The 18,852-nt window shown below is 35.3% G+C and overlaps 1 protein-coding gene across 3 annotated transcripts in view; it reads left to right on the top strand.

The window, feature by feature from the left end:
* PPARG (peroxisome proliferator activated receptor gamma) overlaps positions 1-18,852 on the top strand; it is a 61,949-nt gene that overhangs the window by 19,361 nt on the left and 23,736 nt on the right. For all 3 annotated transcript variants that reach the window (XM_056337239.1, XM_056337238.1, XM_056337237.1), the window contains exons 2-3: positions 15,556-15,783; positions 17,639-17,808. In XM_056337239.1, the coding sequence (XP_056193214.1) occupies positions 15,564-15,783; positions 17,639-17,808 (390 nt within the window). In that variant the 5' untranslated portion in view covers positions 15,556-15,563. The remainder of the gene's footprint in view (positions 1-15,555; positions 15,784-17,638; positions 17,809-18,852) is intronic.

Genomic DNA, 18,852 nt, shown 5'->3' with positions numbered 1-18,852 from the left:
ACACCAGTTTCCATCTTCCTTTAATAGAACAATTTGTACAGTCTGTGTCAGTCACTGTGCAGGTCAAAACTTTGCTGACTTTGAGTGACGAGAGTGATGTTTGCTTTGTATGAACACTCTAGGTTAAAGATCACCAATATTAATAACTGAAGAATAACATAAACCACAATTTTTAAAATTACAGTTTATTGCAGAAGCAAAGAACAGTAGCAAAAGCCCTGAAGCTGCTAACTAAATGGGTGCTGTTCATTGCCAGACATATATGTTTAAACGTTAATATAACTATACCCTGCTTTCTGGATGAACTACACTTACAGAAAGTGCAGGAGTGACATACAGTTCACATAAAGGAACAAATGAGTTCTGTGAAGTAATTTTCCTTACCTTGGCAGGTAGAAATATTTATTCCTTCACGGGGAAAGCAAGGCAATTTCAATGGATGAATTGGAAAAACTTTTGCTTCAAAATAGAAAGGTTGACAAAAGTAGGGCCAAGTCATAGCAGACATATTCTTAGGATATTAACAACATAGGGGAAGAATAACCTAACAGAAAATAAGGTCAAAGAAATTCCTTCCTTTTAGTTTTCATGCACATTGTAAAATCCAAACCTTGCTAGATCTCTTATTAGAAAACACAGTGAGTTTATGCATCAGTAACAAAGTCAGGAGTTTGTATAATTTTGCATTAATGTATCATCATCCAGGTTATATATAAGTTCTTTTTGAAGTCTATCAATGATTTTGAAACTAAATAGAAGATGAAATCATGTTCTTGCCCAACAAATTTTGTCTATTTCTTCTTATCAAAGGGCTGCAGGGAGAATATTCATCTTTTCATTCAGGTTCAAGCAACACTTACTTATTGTGTATTTAGTAAGTTACTTCTATGTCCTTAAGATAAAGTTATCTTGGGGTTTTTTTTCCTTGAAAAGTACATTTGGAAATAAGTAAAATATCTTCATCAAATTCTGTGTCACTCCCAAAGACTCATGTCAAATTTTCAGAAAAGCTTGTGATGCGGGGGGGGCCTTTTCTCAGAAAACTACTGAGGAATAGGCGATAGGTTTAAATAACCTTGTATAACAACTGAGCATGTACCCTTTTCTGAATTATTATGTAGTGTTGCACTGATAATCCATTTTCTGAATGCATGTATTGTGATTCTTTTTAAGGGCTAAAGGGAATTTTGTTTATTAGTATTAGATGGTAGGAACAGAAATGAAATAATTGAAAATAGTTCGATTTGTCTGATGGATAGACTGACATCCAGGACTACTTAGTTTGCTAGGGAAATTGTTAGCCCATAAACTTAGAAGTTGCAGTCATTATATTTAGTTTAAAACTCAAGATAACAGTTCTGTTTTAGGGCTTCTTAGTGTCATCTATTTCATAGTAACTCTGATCCAGGGCTCTGTTTGTTTGGGTTAGCTTTGTGGGTTTTTTTTCTCTGTTCAATACTTCCTATAGTCTTAAGTTCCAGTCTGCAAGAAGCTTTTCTGAAGTATATCAAATAGAAAATTCCTAATTAAATGCCTATAATTTCTGTTGAAAGTAAGAAATACAATGACATGAAAGGAGGTAAGTTGGTGCTAATTTAATGCTGAGGTTTTATAGTTGATACTTTAGTATTCTTTTTCTCAGATCACTATTATAGTCATACACAGACTTTAAAATTAATATTTTATATCTAGATCTTACGATAGTCAGTTTTCAGTGCTAAAATTCCTTCAGAAAGTTTTCACCTATTTTTCTTCTGGAATAAAATACCGAGTGCAATGTTATATTATGTTGTATTTTATACTGACCCCCAAAAAAGCCCAAAATGGGGAAGATTCTCTTAATACTTTTGTCCTGTAGTCCAATAGAAGATTCCGAAATGGAACTGTTCAAGGTAACTTAAATTCAGAGCACAATTCATAACTAATTTACTTGTGTTCATTAAATACTTCTCACAGCGTTGCACAATGTCGCAATTTCAGTTACAAAAGCAAGCTTGCCCTATTTACGACCTGATTCTACGCTCCTGTGTAGGCAGCCTGAAGACACCTTGATGGGGTAGTTTTAAAGCTATCTGGGAAAATTAATATTTAGAAAGATGGAGTACGTGAGATGCAAAGAACATTGATCTAAATATGTGATAAATATCCTACACTATTGAGAACAATAATTATTGAAACACATGTACAAACACGTCAACATATTTTAGTTGGGAATATTTTGGCGGGTCAAAAGTACAGTAGTCAGATGACAAAAGGTTGCTCTATTACTGAAAAGTGGCTGAGCAGGTTATATGTTTCTTAGTTTGTACAGTGGAGAAGGTTGATTTTTTTTTTTTCCTAATTTAAAAGATGAAAGAGATACATTTGTGCAACAGATGATAGGTGTACAAAAGTTCATGTGTCTTTATTATGAAATGATTTCAGTTGAGTATTCTCACTGTAGGCTGGTACAAAGCCTGCTCTTAGATGTAGCCAAAGTGGGGTACCCATTTCTCTTTTGCCTGGTGTTTCTCTTGTCAGAGGAATGGCAACAATTATGATGGAGTAAAGAGTAGGGTCCTCCAGCTCTTGTTGGGCAGCATTGTGCCTCGAAGTGGTATGCCTGTCACTGGTAGTACCCTTCCAAGTTTAGAAATGTCTGATAGAAGAGTTTCAGTAGCTAGTGAAAATACACTTCGCTAACAGTCTGTAAATAATGTATTCCACACAAAATCTGAACATATTTTTCTGCTTGTTAATTTGGGGAGCATCTAGAAGAGGAGAATGCTAAATGTTAAGCCCTCTTTGGTACTATCTATCTACTTTCTCAAGCTTTAATGTATTTGAACTAGCTTGACATCACAGAGAGTAGTGACTGTACACACATATATAGAGTATTATCTTATAATGGTATATATCAGAAATTATAATTCTTCTTTATATAATTTTATATAGCTAGGAAAGTATGGTCCCTGTTATGCTGAGGTATTTTCTGTATTTAATGCACAAATAGTGCTAAGCACGTTTACATTAATGAATGAGTTTTGCAACATGGTGCTTTTCAACTTTTTGGACTTAGTGATTGTCCAACAGGTTAAAATATTTAAAGTGATACTGAATAAAAAACAGTGCTCAATCAAATTATATGGGCCCTACATATAGTCTTACCATACTAAATTACATTTTACATTTTTAGTATTTTAGAAGGTAACAGCTTTGTGATGAAAACAGCTCATCCCGATATGAGAAGCATTTTTATGGATAATTTGCAATGTATTTGACTGCCAGGAAAAACTTTAAAAGTGGGATTTAATTCAAGGAATGAGTTTAAACTCATGTTGCATTTGTTCCTCCTCCTCCTCTTCCTGTGGGAGTATTCAGTATTCTGCCATGGCAGAGAACTGCATTTAGGATATTAATGAGTATATTTTACCCTATTACAGTCGTATGCCTTATTAGCTCATCTCTTGGAAACAATGCTTAAGTTTACTGTCTTGTGAACATTAAAAAGCACTGACATGACAGTCTGAGGAAAGAAAAAAATCCCAGGCTTCTTACCAACAGTATTATGCCTCCATAAAAAGTTCTCAATAAATTCTCCCCTACTACTAAGTGGATTGCGAAAGCTTCTTGTGGTTATTTAAGTATTAATATAATAAAAATTCTTCAGAGTTAGTATAAAATTTATTGCACCTAAGATGACTTAGAAAAAAAAATCAACTGGATATTGTGCACAAAATATACAACTTTTGCTATTAAAGTTATTAATGTTTCAAAAAGAAATACAAACTTTGTATTCAGATTTGAATCCCATAATGAAGTACATCAGTTTTAAAATGTCTTGCTAAATTGGTACCTTAGTTGATAATCATTGACTAAACACCATTTTTGAAGAATACAGTCCATGATTAGTATATTAAAATACATTAAAAGACACAATGACAATGACTTCATGAAACCAAATAAACAATGTAGCATGATTGTCTTGTAAATTGCTGCAGTGCTTACACATCTGTGGTGTATTTTGCTATATTACACGCTTAAATCTTTGATAATCTCACAAAGGCTCATGAAGCCACAGAGGAATTTGCAAATTTTCATATAATGAGTCATGTGTGAGCACAGTATAAATTTGCTAGGTGGCATTTCTACTGTATTGGGACAGTGCTGTTTCCTGTTTAAACATACAGCAGGCACCTGGCTTAACATTGCAACTAGTGTTTCATGGTAGCTGTGAGTTACTTTTATTAATTCTGGGCACAGTGTTTTCACTGTGGCTAGTGAGAAACAGTAATTTTACATAGAAAATATGGCATTTTATGAAGACCCAACTCCTTATGGATCTGTATTACAACATACACTGATTTATTCGTCTGTATACATGTGTATGATATTTGATTTAATAATATACCCTAGCTAAAGAAGTCCTTCCTTAGCCAGGAACTGAGGTTTTAAAAGTACTTAACTTTAAGCAGGTGTTTACATACCACTAGCAATAATACAATATTAAGTATATACATTAGTGTTTTTCTTACCTGTGGCCTAAACAATGAATTTCTATTGAAGCTATAAAACCTTCTATTGACTTTGAAACAAGTTTGACATCCGAAAGCACAGTCACAGGTTATGCATAAGTCTGCATGTAAACTTCTGAATACAGAATTTTCTCTTAAAATACTTCTAATGGCATGCACTGAACCTATAAATCTAACTGAAAACTCAGACAATGAAAAGTTTTCTTAACTCCTTGGCAATTTCTATTTTTGTTACTGATAATAAAAGAGGTTATATCTATTACATGATATGAGACCTTATTTTTAAATTAATTAAGAATTATATTATCTTACTGTACATCTTTGGGATGCAGGGAAAGATTTCTGGAACACTGTCTTAGTCACCTTATTTAGCACAGCAAGAATGCAGTTTCAAAGAATCTCGAAGCAGATTGTTCTCTCACATTGAGTCAGTGGCAAAAAAAAATAATAATAAAAAATTATGGTGTAGATTAAGATGCACAAATATGATGTCTTTGAATTATATGAATTTCCTGTAGTTAGTAAAACTTTCACTAAACCTAAGCAATACAAAGTCTGCCCAGTACGAATAAATTCCAGTTGTAAAAGGTACACTGAGTGTTGGAGCCAAGCGCAGTTCTGAGAACATTAACACTCTGGTCAATTGAGCTGTGTTGTGACTTTCTAGTTAATAAAGCTTTGCTATCTTCTTTACAGCACAGCATTTTTTTGTATATTTTAAAATCAATTACTTCCTTCAGTCTTACGAGGCCACTCAGCTGACAAGGGAAGGCCTACTCCTTAGTAGCTTGGCACATTCAGTTATGACGCTTTGCCAAAGGGGGCAAAGGTCTCTCTTAAGAAGCCAGCTTTTTCTGATTACAAAATTGAATGTGATTCATTGCCTATCTATCAGGATCCTTTTTTAAATCACAATGATTCATAGAGAGTTACGCCTACATTTTATATCATGAGGTAGTTTTACAATATTGCCAGTGCAAGTTAGAGACGTGTTAGTTTCTGGTTTCCTCAAATCCCTCAAAACCAAAGGGATCCAGACTTGAGCTCCACTAAGGCAAGTAGGCATACTGTAAATAGTGATACATGATCTTTGCCCATTAGAATTCTGTAGATGTTTATTCTGATTTTTATATTAGCAATGAGATGATATCTTATTTTTCAGATTTTTATACTCCTGGGGCTGTTCGGTTATTTATTTATTTTTTTTTGTTCAACAGAATGAACTACCAGTAATTTCTATTTTGAAGAGTGGGAGGTATTTTTAAGATATTTTTTGAACAAAAAGCATTGGAAGATAAGTCTTTTCATCAGGATTAATTTTAGTTTCAATACATGGTGCTTCACAAGGCATGGATTGCAGCTGCCTATAACTAGAAAACTGTGCAGTTTTGCCACTCAAGTATTTCTAAGAACATTGTATTTCCCACACACTTTGAATCTGAGAGAACAGAAATTATCTCTACAGCTCAGTGTTCTGTCAGTCTTGTGACAGCAGTAGAACACTTCCATTTCTATTGTAGTCAGCCTTTCATCACTGGGAGCCCAATGCCGGGTCACCTCTAGAATTTTGTAGTTGTGTTCTCCATGATTTTCAAGTGCTGTTCCTCTTAAATCTGAGCTATCTGTCTATAAAGTTTTTCAGATATATTAATCAGTATTTCTTACACAGCTATCTTCCATTGTCCAATATTCTCAATTTCTATTTAAGTTGTTATTTGACATAGCCTTGCAATCAATTTCTTTTATATCCTGAAATAACTTAAAGTTTCATCGATATCTATCCAGTATCAGAATGCAACAAATTCTGCACTAAAAACTTAAAATAGTATGGTAGAATTTGTACTATATCCGAGTAGCCTGTGGCATTTTTGAGCTTGTTTCTCATTTGCATTTATATTTACAGTGGTTTATGTTGCTCCAAGGGTATAAAATGCTGCTGTTTCAAATAAGAACCCAGGCCACTTACCATTTTGTGTGAATTCCACAGGCATAGAATAGAAAATATATTTTAAATTAAAGAGCTCTATTATTCCCTGAATGGGCTTTTTTTTATTATTATTTTTCTTGTGCTTCTATTAGCAGCTAGCTCCTAAACTGTGTAGTAAATTTATGGACTGAGCTTTTAGTGATCACAGCTTGTAGTTATAATTCAGTTATAGGAACAGAATACATTTCCTACTGATTCATGAGTTGCTTGCCTTTGGCCTTTTCAAGTGTTTGGATTTACACCGTTTCTCAAGTTTCTTCTGATGTTTTACCATGCAGCCTTACTGAGAGGATGAATGGGTTTACTCCCCTCTTACATTTTATTCAGTTTTTTGAAGGATCTCGGTGTCACTATTCCCTGAAGCCCGTGCACAGCGCACCATTTGGGTATCTCAGCCTGGTTCTTAAGCCATCCAATCTTCAACTCTAGCCCATGATTTACATTGTGGAGATGTGACAGAAACCTGCACCTGGTGGTTCCTGGGAGTATCTGGTTTGTTGTCACACCTTTAACATTCCACTCAGCCCCAGCTTATTGCTTTTCTTTTTGCTATCAGAATTTTTGTCCTGTGCTGGTTCTGCAGGTTAGTACAGCAGACTCTGAAAGGAGACTTTCATAACCTTATACTCATCCCACTCTGTGATTAACCCTTCAGGTGTGCTTGTTGGCTGCACCCTGCCACAGTGGTGATACATCCCTCCTCCTCTGCTTAAAGATGTAACAAAACCATTTTGTCTAGAACTACCAGGCTTGGTTTTATATGCAATGTTTATTCCCATTCTTTCCAAAGTATATTTTCTATGTGGCATCTTTTTCGTATTGTCAGGCATATTCCCTAATGGACCTGTTCATTTCTGGGCCACATTTAGATAGCTTGAGGGCTGGAGCTGAGGAACAGAGAAGAAATGTCCTCCATTGTCTTGGTTTTGTGCTTGGAGTCAGGGCTGATGTTAAAAGCAATGCACCAAATTATCTATGAACTTACTTCTTCACTAAGTCAGTTACTGTGGAGCTGGTTTTGACACTCAACATTTGCTAAAGGACGCTAGGTATTTTCTTTGTTTTTACAGGTAAACTGAGGGGGACAGGGAGCTTTAGTTTAGAGTTCTCAAATTGAAACAAACCCATAAAAGTTTTGTTCTTCTGTTATGCAGTGAGCTCCATTTTCATTCCTGTAAAATTTTTGATAAATTCATAAATGAAAAGAAAAAGAGCAGGTCCGCTAAGACTGTGGTACAAGCAGGCGTCTGCTTGACACCAGGGTGCATGCAGAAGTACTTTTGTTCTTGCTATAATGACAATTCTAGGGTAGGAATGCTGAAAGGCAATACTGAGTTTTCAAAAACAGTTTGAATTTACAATAAAAAACTTTGTCAATACTTCTTCTATCAATTGCCTAAGTAAGCCTGAGTCCTTTTCCCAAAATCACAGTTGTTTCTAATGTGTAATTTCCTTGGAAAAAGACTGCTTTGGATAAGTATTTTAAGTCCTATCAATATATTGCTGTTCAGTATATATGTCACCACATAATAATAATAATACCAATGTCTTGAATATGTGCACAGACAAAAAGAAAAAAACTCCTTTCTATCTCTGTTTCTTGGTAATGCAAACGTAACAGTACAAACTTCTGTAACACAATTTTTAAAGCAAGTCTTTATAGATTTTTGCTATTATTTTATTTTTCTTGCTGCAGTTTGAAGCTTTCTGAATTTGTCCAAATACTGAACTGGGTGTATCAGCCAACAAGGCTCTTTTTATGTACTGTTTTGCTTGTTTGTTTGTTTAAGAGCATCATTGATTGTGTCAGCAGAGTTCTTGGAAAGAGTTGGGTTTTTTTTTTAGTTACGTTGTGCTCCCTCTGCTGACTCTGCAGCAACAGAACACAAAATAGTACAGGTCCTATGTTATGGAGTGGTTGTTAAATTTAAGAACCTGCAGACGACACAGTAGTTGTTTTAATGTATTAAATGGGCTGTGTCCAAGAGCTTTGAGTCATTGTTTGAAATACAGAAAAAAATCACATACTTCGCTTTATCCAAAGCCAAACTACCTCTATTTTATGCAAATGTTGTCTATTAGATAAAGTCTGTTATAATGACATGTACTATGCATGAAAAATATATTATTTTCATGATTGAAGAAGGTATCTCCTAAAGGCTTTTAAACTAAGCTTAAAGCTTCATTCTACTCAGACATAATCAGGAATATGTAGAGTAATACCATCCCTGCTGCAGAAGGCTGCCTTATTAATGACAACACAGAGAATAGGGGGGAAAATAGATAATATTATTTCACTGGACAAGTGGAGAACTGAGGCAAAAGTCTAAACAGTAGTTTGGGGTTTTTTTATTTTCTCTGGGAAAAGTAAATGCAGTTGGATGGTGCAATTTTCTCTAAGTAACCAGAAGAACAATGAATAGGACAAAGTGATACCATTTTCCCAAGTTTTACTAGAAGTGATGACGAATTCCACCATCCAGAGACATTGGTTAATCACTTTCTGAACACAATGTATCACCAGACCCTATGCCTCACATCTAGGACCTGAAAACAGCACTGATGAAAATGTTGGCTTGAACTACTTGCCCATTGCCACACAGAATTTCTGTGTCAGAGGCAACAATAGAACGGAGTTATTGAAAGGGGAATGCGATTGTTCTATCACAAGACTGTCCTTTCTCTTCTTATTGTCCTTTTGCAGCATTTTCTTCTAAAAGATCATTGAAGGTCTTTAATTCAGTGGATTTGGTGCTGTCATTTAGGGTAGATGTGGTTTTGCAAGGCACACATAAAACATTTTATTGTTCCTCCTAAGTAGATAAATAAAATATATGGGGATATCAAGCTGACCCTTCACCATCTCTAAATTTTTCTTTAAAGCTAGGAATGGTTCTGTGATCTTAACTAACATAGATGACATTATTTTGGAGATGGTCTGAGTCTGCCTTAATTAAAATAATTGGTAAAAGTTCCCATTAAGTTCTGCAGCACTTGCATATGAGTTTACTCGACAGATTCTGACACATTTATACATGAGATGAAATTCAAACTTGTCTATGAATTATGTTTTAATAAAAAAAAAAATTACATAATGTATATATTTGTCCTTATTTATACCTGTCCATGTAGTATAATTGTATCATTGCCTAGATTTTAATGTTTCAAGGCTGAGAGGCTTTAATCGCGCTTTTTTTTTTTTTCTGATTTTCTGTAACTCATATGAGGCTAGGATGTTCTGGTTGCTTTGTTAAATACCTCTAGGGTCATATTTTGGTAGTTTTGTCTGGAAAGAGCGTGTCTAGAATGTAGTGTAACAGGCCTTTCAGGTTAACTGAGCACAGGTAGTGTTTATGGTAAAGAGTAGCCTGTGATCCAAGATGTTTTTCATACCACGGTAATCTCTTTTGTTATATTTTATGTTTTCCTAATACAAAAAATACCCTGAATAACTTTCTTAGGAATCGGAAATCAATTCAATTTGCAACTGCTACTGAATGAATTAACTTAATGGTATGATAGTTTTCACGGTCAGTGCCTGATTAGCTAACTGTATGCTGTCACTATGGTTGATAGTCAATACAGACGTGTTTCATGGGTTTGGGCGCCTTTTTTTACTTCCTTGTAGATAACAGTTAGCAGTTGGCTACATGAGATTAAATGCAAGCAAACGGAGTTAAAACAACTAGTTTCATTTCTCAGTGTTTAATGTTATCTCCGCACCATTCTCTCTTTCACTTCTCGTCTTTTTGATGATTAAATGTTAAAGCGTATTCATCTGACTTTGTGAAAAACATCTCTGCTGCTATTCAGTGTAGTCTTTTGCTGACTGAGAATGATTTTTGCACGTGAAAATCTTTTTAACCATTAGTTACATTTTTATTACCTGGATCTCACATGAGCATGTGTGAGTTTTATGAAAGAATTCTGGAATTGTCTGTTGATTGGACTTTGCTTTGGATGTTTTGGTGGTTTGTTTTTTAAAAAAAGCCAAGAGAAGAATACAACTAAACTTCTTCCACCACCACCAAAAAAGAAAGAAAAAAAAAAAAAGATATATTAGCATTTCTTTTTTACGTGGAGGGAAAAAAGACAAAATACACAGCAGAAATAAAGTTATATGCAAAATAGAAATATTTGTAAACTAACTATTAAACATAGGAACGTTTTTCATATTTTAGTTTTCAATGCCACAAGAATAAAACTAGCACATGAAAGGTTTTCTTCATTCTAGTATTTATAATATAAATTAGTCTATACAGTAAATTTCATTTTTCCAGCATAATAGCAAATTTTATTAAATTGAACAGGATATCCATAATTTGACCAAGACACAGCAGTCATATTTGAAGATTCAATCTAAAACTGTATCTAAATGCTCTGATTTTTATGTCCAAAACCTGAGCAAACCTAAAAATTCTCATAATTCAGAAAGGTTGATGAATAATTTTACTGTGGGATCACTAATGCCTAGCTATTTTGTTGGATAAAATAATGCTATAATAAGCATCTTGTTATCCAGAAATGGAAAAAGTAGCACAAAACAGCTCTTGTTTTTAGTTTGACCTTAGATATTCTTGCAGTACAGAATCTATTGCACTGACATCTTTAAGATTCTTTTACCAACTTTGAATTTACTGGCATCTTTGAAAAATACCTATTGATCTGTATATCTATATACCAGTTCACATTGCTGATTTTTTCCTTTTTTTCTTTTTTTTTTTTTTTTTAAACCAAACAAATCAGAAATATGTGCATAATGAGAGAAAGTCAAATGCTTTAGTCCTTTTGTTGTGTATAGTTAATGCAGTAAGAAAATAATCCCTTGCCGCCTCTTTGCACAGATGTCATAGTAAGTAGTAGAAATATAGTCCCTACAGCTGGGAAATCACAGAATTTGCTTTATTTTATATAGTAATGGTTCCCCATCGCCAAATATATAAATGGATATATATATATATTTATATATATATATCCATTTCTCCACACGTAGACACACGTGCATGTAAACACCCATCTTGTCCTGTCTTGTGGTGCTGCTGTTGGAGAACGTTACATCCCTCAGAAGAGATGTACGTTCCTTAACTGTGAGGCCTGAGAGGCAAAATGTTTCTCAGCTGTGGTTAGATTAAATGTTCTGTGTTCATGAGCCCTCCTAGGTTCATGCTAGACTGGCAGTGGATGTTAAATTCCTGTAAATGGTACAGAACTCAGGCCTTGTCAGTTCAGATTTACAGTATGGCCAAAATTACCTGTTTTTAAGGGAAGGAAAGCAATGAAAAATGTACATGCAAACCTTTTTTTTTTTTGTGTTGAGTAAAACCTACCTACTTAAGGCATTTTACCACGTCAGAATCTTACACTTTAAGAAATACTTCAGATACACACACCTATGTGTATGTGTATAATACCATTGATAGGTACCTTTGTAGTATTAGATGAAATTACAGGCAACATAATAATTTTTGAAAACTAAAAGGAGACTTTTTTGTAGTGGAACAATGTAGCAAAGCCTTTTTAGTTGCCTGAAGATCAGAAGAACTGTTATTACTAGTCATGGGATGTTAGGGATGTTAACCTCTGGAAGGGGTGGAGTTTATAGGCTTTTGCTCGAAAAAAATTGTAAATGGCTGCTGAGTCCAGATTTTATTACCTTAGAGCAGAACTATGAGTAGCATAAAATGGAATTACTTTGTGACCTGTCACAGCTGATAGGTGCACCCACAATTCCCTGTTTTTCTCTTCAGTTTAATTTTGGCTTTTTTATATCCTTTATTCCCAGCACACAGATCATGTGTATAATGTGAACAGATGCACAGAAAAAAAAACAACTAGTAAGGAAAAAACAACATGCATGAAACGCTATCCCTTGTATTACGTGATGACAGGTCACTATTTGTTTATTTTTATTTTGCTTCTTCTAAAGCTTAATAAAAACCTAAAACATCACAGTTCTAGGCTAGAAATATTTTCACCATGAAACTGCTCTGGAAATCATTGGTAGACTGCTGAAAAAAGTTAGCTGTGCTGTCTGTGAAAACAGAAAATTCCTGCTAAGGAATTACTATACCCTCTCAGCTGTTGTAGTTTGTGCCCAGCAAGCCAGACATCTGGTCTCGCACCCTTATCTGAGGCTCTTTCTAAGCTGTAGTATATCTGTGCCTATGAATTTCGTGCACACACTCTGCCGTAATGATTCAGGAGTTTCATAGAATTCATCATGTTATGCGTAACCAAATTCTCCAAAACACCACAGCAATTCCCTGTGTTCTAAAGTGAAATATAGCCTAGCTTTAACTGGCTGTTTAGCTCTCAGTCATTTGCAAACTGGAGCCCTTTAAACCGAAACTACAAAGCGATAATGCCTCAAGATTGTGAGAATATTTTTGTAGAGCTTTTATGGATTTTGGAGGAAAACAGCACAATTTTAACATCTGGTCTGTGTGTGTAATACAAAAACTGAGATCCGTGGTGAGGGATTAAGCATATCCCTATTCAGAGAGTGACTTAAGCTGGCACTTGCCTTTAAGCGTGGACCCCAGCCTCCTCAGCTGCCTCCCTAGTGCAAGGGCAGCTGTCACTATGAGTCCTCCTGCCTGCTGGGGACGTGGCTGCCTGCAGTTGTTTCTTGGCCACACAGTAACCTCGTGAGTGCACCTGCGCATATAGAGTCCTCTGGACCTCGCAGGATGAAGCTGGACCATAACCAGAACCATGCCTACGGGCATCCTTCTTCACCCTTGAGGCAGCCCTCCTCTGTGGATACAAGGTGGACATAACACTCCATGTCACTTGCTTAAAGGATATAATAAGCCAATGTTTAAATTTTAGAGGTCTGTTGATTCTATTTAATTTCTTTTAAAGATGTGGCTGAGCAATTACAAAAATGGACTCTTAAGAAGGAGTGTATTCTATTTTACTGCTTTCTTTGGAGATCTGTTCAAGACAAACAGTTTTCAGTGTTGATGGGCCAGGGATTTACACTTCACGTTAACAGAAAAATTTACTATTTTGAAGCTACTGTATGACACTGAGGCACTCTGACAGCCTATCATGCACTTCCACCAGATAATTCACTTGTGGCAGTTAGAAATTCTGTTGTTTGCTTGTAGGTGGATCTTACTTCCATTAAGGCTAATATGAGACTGTATGCCCCATCCAGTGGCTGAAGCCTTTGGGAAGGTAGGCAGCTAGCTGACTGTTAGGCTAAACGTGCCAACATCACCCTTCAACACCGTTTGCTTTGCAGGACTCTATCAGTCACGTAGGAATACGAGTGGCAGTATGAAGGAGCTATAGGTTCCCCTTCTGTTCTACTAGAGGCAACATGTATGTTGCGCAGCACGGGATACAGTAGCATCTCTTTTGTCCCCACTGCAGCGAGAATTTCTTATCTGAAATTTAAGAATAAGAAAGCTATCTTACAAGCTTTGTTGCCAGTGTTCAAGGTAGAAGAGCTAAAGGGTTGTGCTGCGAGTCCTAAAAGGTGGCAGAATGACGGTGACTCTCCTGAGGAAAGGTTTCCTCTAACCATTCCTAGCCATTCCTACCTGAGCCCTTCAGCACAGTTGATGGGGAGGACAGGCACTGTTTTACTTACCTGCAGGCCTGTCAAATCAAAGGATGATCTCAAAATTACAGAGCAGGTCTGTTCTATTATATTCATTTTGCAACATTTTTGGCAGTGTGACGGAGTAGTTTTGATTCAAAGTGGATCAAATCAAAGTTCATGTTATCTAGAGGTTAAAGGCTACTTACTTGATTGGGTCTAAAGTCCAAACTAAACAGCCAAAGTGACCAAGCTATTTTAGTTCCATAACATCTATTCTATTTTTAGATTAGAATGTTCTTTTTATAAATCATGGAAAATTAAAGTCAGACCCTAGCTATAAACCAGTGTTTTACACTTGCTGTTACTTACAGGGTTTTTCATAGTTGAAATACATCTAAATTAAGGCTTTTGGTTCAGCTGTCAGAAGAAGACTCAATTTGCATCTCTGTCTAAATTCACTGAGTTTTTTGAAGACTGAAGGTTTTTATTTGTTTACTACTGTAAAGATCTGTATAAATACATATGGGATTTGGAAGTCCTAAATTAAATTTCCTTGATCCTTGTGTTTAAGACTCTGTGATAAAACTTTTGACATACTTGAATGAGTAAAGACTTCCAATATTTCTGGTTATTTGGAGGAAAAACACCATTTATTTAACACCAACTACTGGTGTTTTTTTTCTTCTTAATATAAAAATCCTTAAGATTTTCAGGCACTGGCGAAGTGGATGACAATTAGGATTTGCAAAACTGAAAAATGAATTGTGGAATACTTCTAATTCTATTCATATGCATGCTGTTGAGAGATGGAATTAAAGTCAGTGTTATCTGTCTGTTAAAAAAGTGAAATGTTTTTTTCCAGTTATGCTGATTTAAGTTAACATCACTGGGAGGGGTGGGGGTGGCTGGGTATTGGTGTATTTGGGTTTTTTGAAATTACTTGCATGCTTACTAAAGTACATAGATGCTCTGTAAAATATAATATTAAAACACCATTGTGTTTCATCTGGCCATTCATAATTATTTAGGTGGTTATTTTTTCCATATATATTTTTGTCAATTTTTCGTCTAACCATTGTTCTGTGAGCCTACAAGTTGCCTCTGCTGCCTTTTGAAGTACAGACCAGATCAGTTCAGTCTAGTAGCATACCGAAGACAACCACTCTGTTCTAAGCTTAGCCTGAGCCCTGGATGCCAGCAAACCTCGTTTGCTCTTAAGATGTGAGATGTCAGAGCCTTCCTAAGAAGAACCTCAAAGCCGGGTTAACTGCCTGGCATTAGCCATGCGATGTTACTATACAGCCTAACACATTACATGGTGACAACTCAAGCCAAATGACAGAGGGAGCCTAAATGTTCCCCTAAAACCTATACCTGATTGTGAGCTTGCACCTCAGCCCTTTGGACATGAGACAATTGGATCTCAGCTTGGGCCTGAACTCATTACAGAGAAAACTAGCTTCTTTTGAAATTTCTGTTTCTTTTGTTTGTTTTGTTTTCAGGGATTACAATGGTTGACACAGAAATGCCGTTTTGGCCCATTAATTTTGGAATTAGTCCAGTGGATCTGTCTGCGATGGATGATCATGCACATTCCTTTGACATAAAGCCATTTACCACTGTTGATTTTTCAAGCATTTCTTCACCGCACTACGAAGATATTCCTCTTGCAAGAACTGATCAGACAAGCATTGATTATAAATACGATATCAAGCTCCAGGATTGCCAAAGTATGCTTTTAATTTCTTTAAATACTTCTTTCCTGTTCATATTGATTCATTCTCTGGGAAGTGTAATATCAGCCAAAGTGTTTAGAAGTATTCAGATGTCTAAATGCTGGTATCTTGTATCATCAGAGATGTCCACAAGATATTCTTGCAGGGCAGACAGAAAAGATCAAGTACATATAGCAGACCTTCAGCCTTTGAGAACAGCAGCTGGAGATCAGGCAAGGCATCATAAAGTATCTAAAATGACATTAAACACTTTTTATTTGACACATGAACCCCACCACTTGTTCCTGAAACCTCCAGCCTCCCATTCACATATCTTGTGTGTAAATTGTCCTTTGAAGCTCTATGCACACAATGCAGAATAAATATCCTGGATGTTAAAAAAGTGCCCCAGAGTACATAGCATATGAATTATTAATATGTGTAGCTTTTACATTCCAAGTGGCCTAAGAAACTGATGGAGTAGAAATATTTTCTGCATCTGAGTCACCACGTTGGTATAACTCTTATCAGTGCTCCTAATGCAGGCATAACCTTGGAGTTTCATGGGCTACTACTATTTATTCTCTATGAAAAATGTTTTTTCACTAGCTACAGTAAAAAAAATTTACACGGCACTCTCCTTTTAAGAAAGGAAGTGACAATTCTTAAACAAGTTGTTACTGCACGTCTGCTCAAAGTAGGTATGTAAGGTTGCTGTGCCTGGAACTTTTTAAAAGATTCCCTCAGCGTACTTAGATCTGACATCACATTTGCTTGTAGCAATCTGTACAGGAATTCTTACAGGGAATTCTTGCTAAGAAAATCGTGGTATTTAATTTTGGTCGTACAGCAAAGCAGGTGCTGTGTACCACTGGGTTACTTATGTCATAAATTAAAAGGCATTTTTCCAGCTACTAATTTGTTTTTATTTTCTTTAATTAGAAATGTCCATAACACTTTAATAACAAGCTAGAGAGTGCAGTAGAGTTTAGGTAGGATAAATCCTCTTCGTCTTTACTTAAATAATTTTCCACTTCTCTTTTTTTCTTCCTGTTTTTTTTCTTCCTGTTTTATACAGGAATATACATATATGTTTTGTATAGTGTAGCCAGTCTGGAAAACAAAAACAGTCTGGAAAACAAAAACATTCACCTTATCCTGATACATGATCTGATGTAATGTTATAATGTCAAATGTCACAGCTTTCTTCTATGACCAGTAATGACTGATTTAAAGATATCCTATTTCATTGTTTGAGCTGGTTCAATATTATCAATTGCTCTCTTAATAAGAAACTTTCAGAAGATAAAATGTGTCTCTAAACTGCATCCAAAGTTGAACAGTGTTATCCAGGAGAAAACTACATTTCTTTAAATATTCAATATTATATTATCCAGTATATGTATTATCTAACAATATGTTATTCAATGTATAGGCCTATTAGATACTTAAATATTTTTTTAAGACTACGTTATAAACTCTGGTCCATCTCGCTGCAGTATTTCTGAACACCTTAAAGTAATACAACCAGATTAGAAACTGAGAAAAGTAAGGCCTTTCAAGTATGAGGTCTCCATATATAAATTTTTAATATCCTTGTCTTCAAATCATTCCACACTACAGAGCTGCAAACTGAATCTGTAATACACTTTCTACATCAGAATCTGGTTTTTCAGGCTATATGCTACCACTGAAATAGTGGCTTATAGCTTACATCCCTTTACATTCTTTGTTTACTGCTTGTTTTGGATTATGAAGCAGACCTATGAATCTGGCAATGTTTACTGTGATTGCTTGTGATTATTCCTTGCATGTTCTTTTATATATTCAATTAAACTTCAACTTTATCATTTAAATCTTTTCTACACAGGTGCAATCAAAATGGAGCCTCCTTCCCCACCCTATTTTTCAGAAAAAGTTCAGTTGTACAATAAACCTCACGAGGAGTCCTCCAACTCCCTGATGGCTATTGAATGTCGTGTGTGTGGGGACAAGGCCTCCGGATTTCACTATGGTGTGCATGCATGTGAGGGCTGCAAGGTAAGTCATCACAAACATATTTTTTTCAGTAAGTAAAATTTGATACTATTTTAATCTGAATAATCACTTTGTAAAATCAGAGATCCATGCTTTAAAAAAAAGTTTTAGGTCTTTAAGTAAATCATTCCACATATACCACATATACTTTATGACTTAATAAGCAGGAATTTTTGAAAATATAATTTGCTTTTGTATTATTTATGTTACTGATCCATTCAACTTTTTTTGTGCGTTTCTTCTACTTTTGTCAATTATGCAATTATATTTCATTCCTGCTGTCTTGGAGGTCACTTGCAGCATCTGAATTCATAGAACACAGCAAAAGCAGGCTCCTGCCCAGCTCCAAAGCTCAATACTCAGCAATTTAAAATTCCAACTCCATTAGAGTTTCTTTACCTAATTTACACATTGCTAGGTGACTGTGGAAAAGTCTAATGGTGTTAAAGAATGTAGCCTTCTGCTTTAAAACTCCACCATCTCTTTTTTTTATGTCAATGATATTTAGTGTCTATAGCATATAAAGGACAAATGAATAGTGTAAAAATTGATCATCCTCAAGACTGAGAAAAGAAATGCAAGAGAAAGAAATAAATAATAATTCATTGAGTTCAAAGAAAAATATTACAGAGTTTAACATGACATTCCCATCTTCTCTGTTTTCAATATCTTGAGGAGAGTAACTAATGGGAAAGACCCAATGCAGAGCTTAAATAAAATTTGTAGCACTGAATTAAGGAACACACATAAAGCAATAAGTATGCTGTTGGTTATTTAGGTTCCAGTGAATTGCATAAATAAGAGTTGGCATTATGCTTTTGTTGTTATTTGCTGTGAGGAAAAATCAATTGTTACAAGGAACAAATGATGAAAATTTGGATAAACTTTATTAATTGATTGAGTGATCTGAGAAAGCATCTTTAAACTGTGGATAGACAGAAGTGTGAATTTCCATAATTGATTTCTCTCTTTGTAAGACTTCATAAGGCTTGTGTGCAATAATTTCCATAAGTTTGGCACCAAGTTTTGTGATTTTTCATGTGCCGA

Source organism: Falco biarmicus, chromosome 4 (assembly GCF_023638135.1).
Source record: "Falco biarmicus isolate bFalBia1 chromosome 4, bFalBia1.pri, whole genome shotgun sequence".
Lineage (NCBI taxonomy): Eukaryota > Metazoa > Chordata > Aves > Falconiformes > Falconidae > Falco > Falco biarmicus.
The sequence above is the reverse complement of the archived record's forward strand: the minus strand, read 5'-3'. Positions and strand labels throughout refer to the sequence as shown.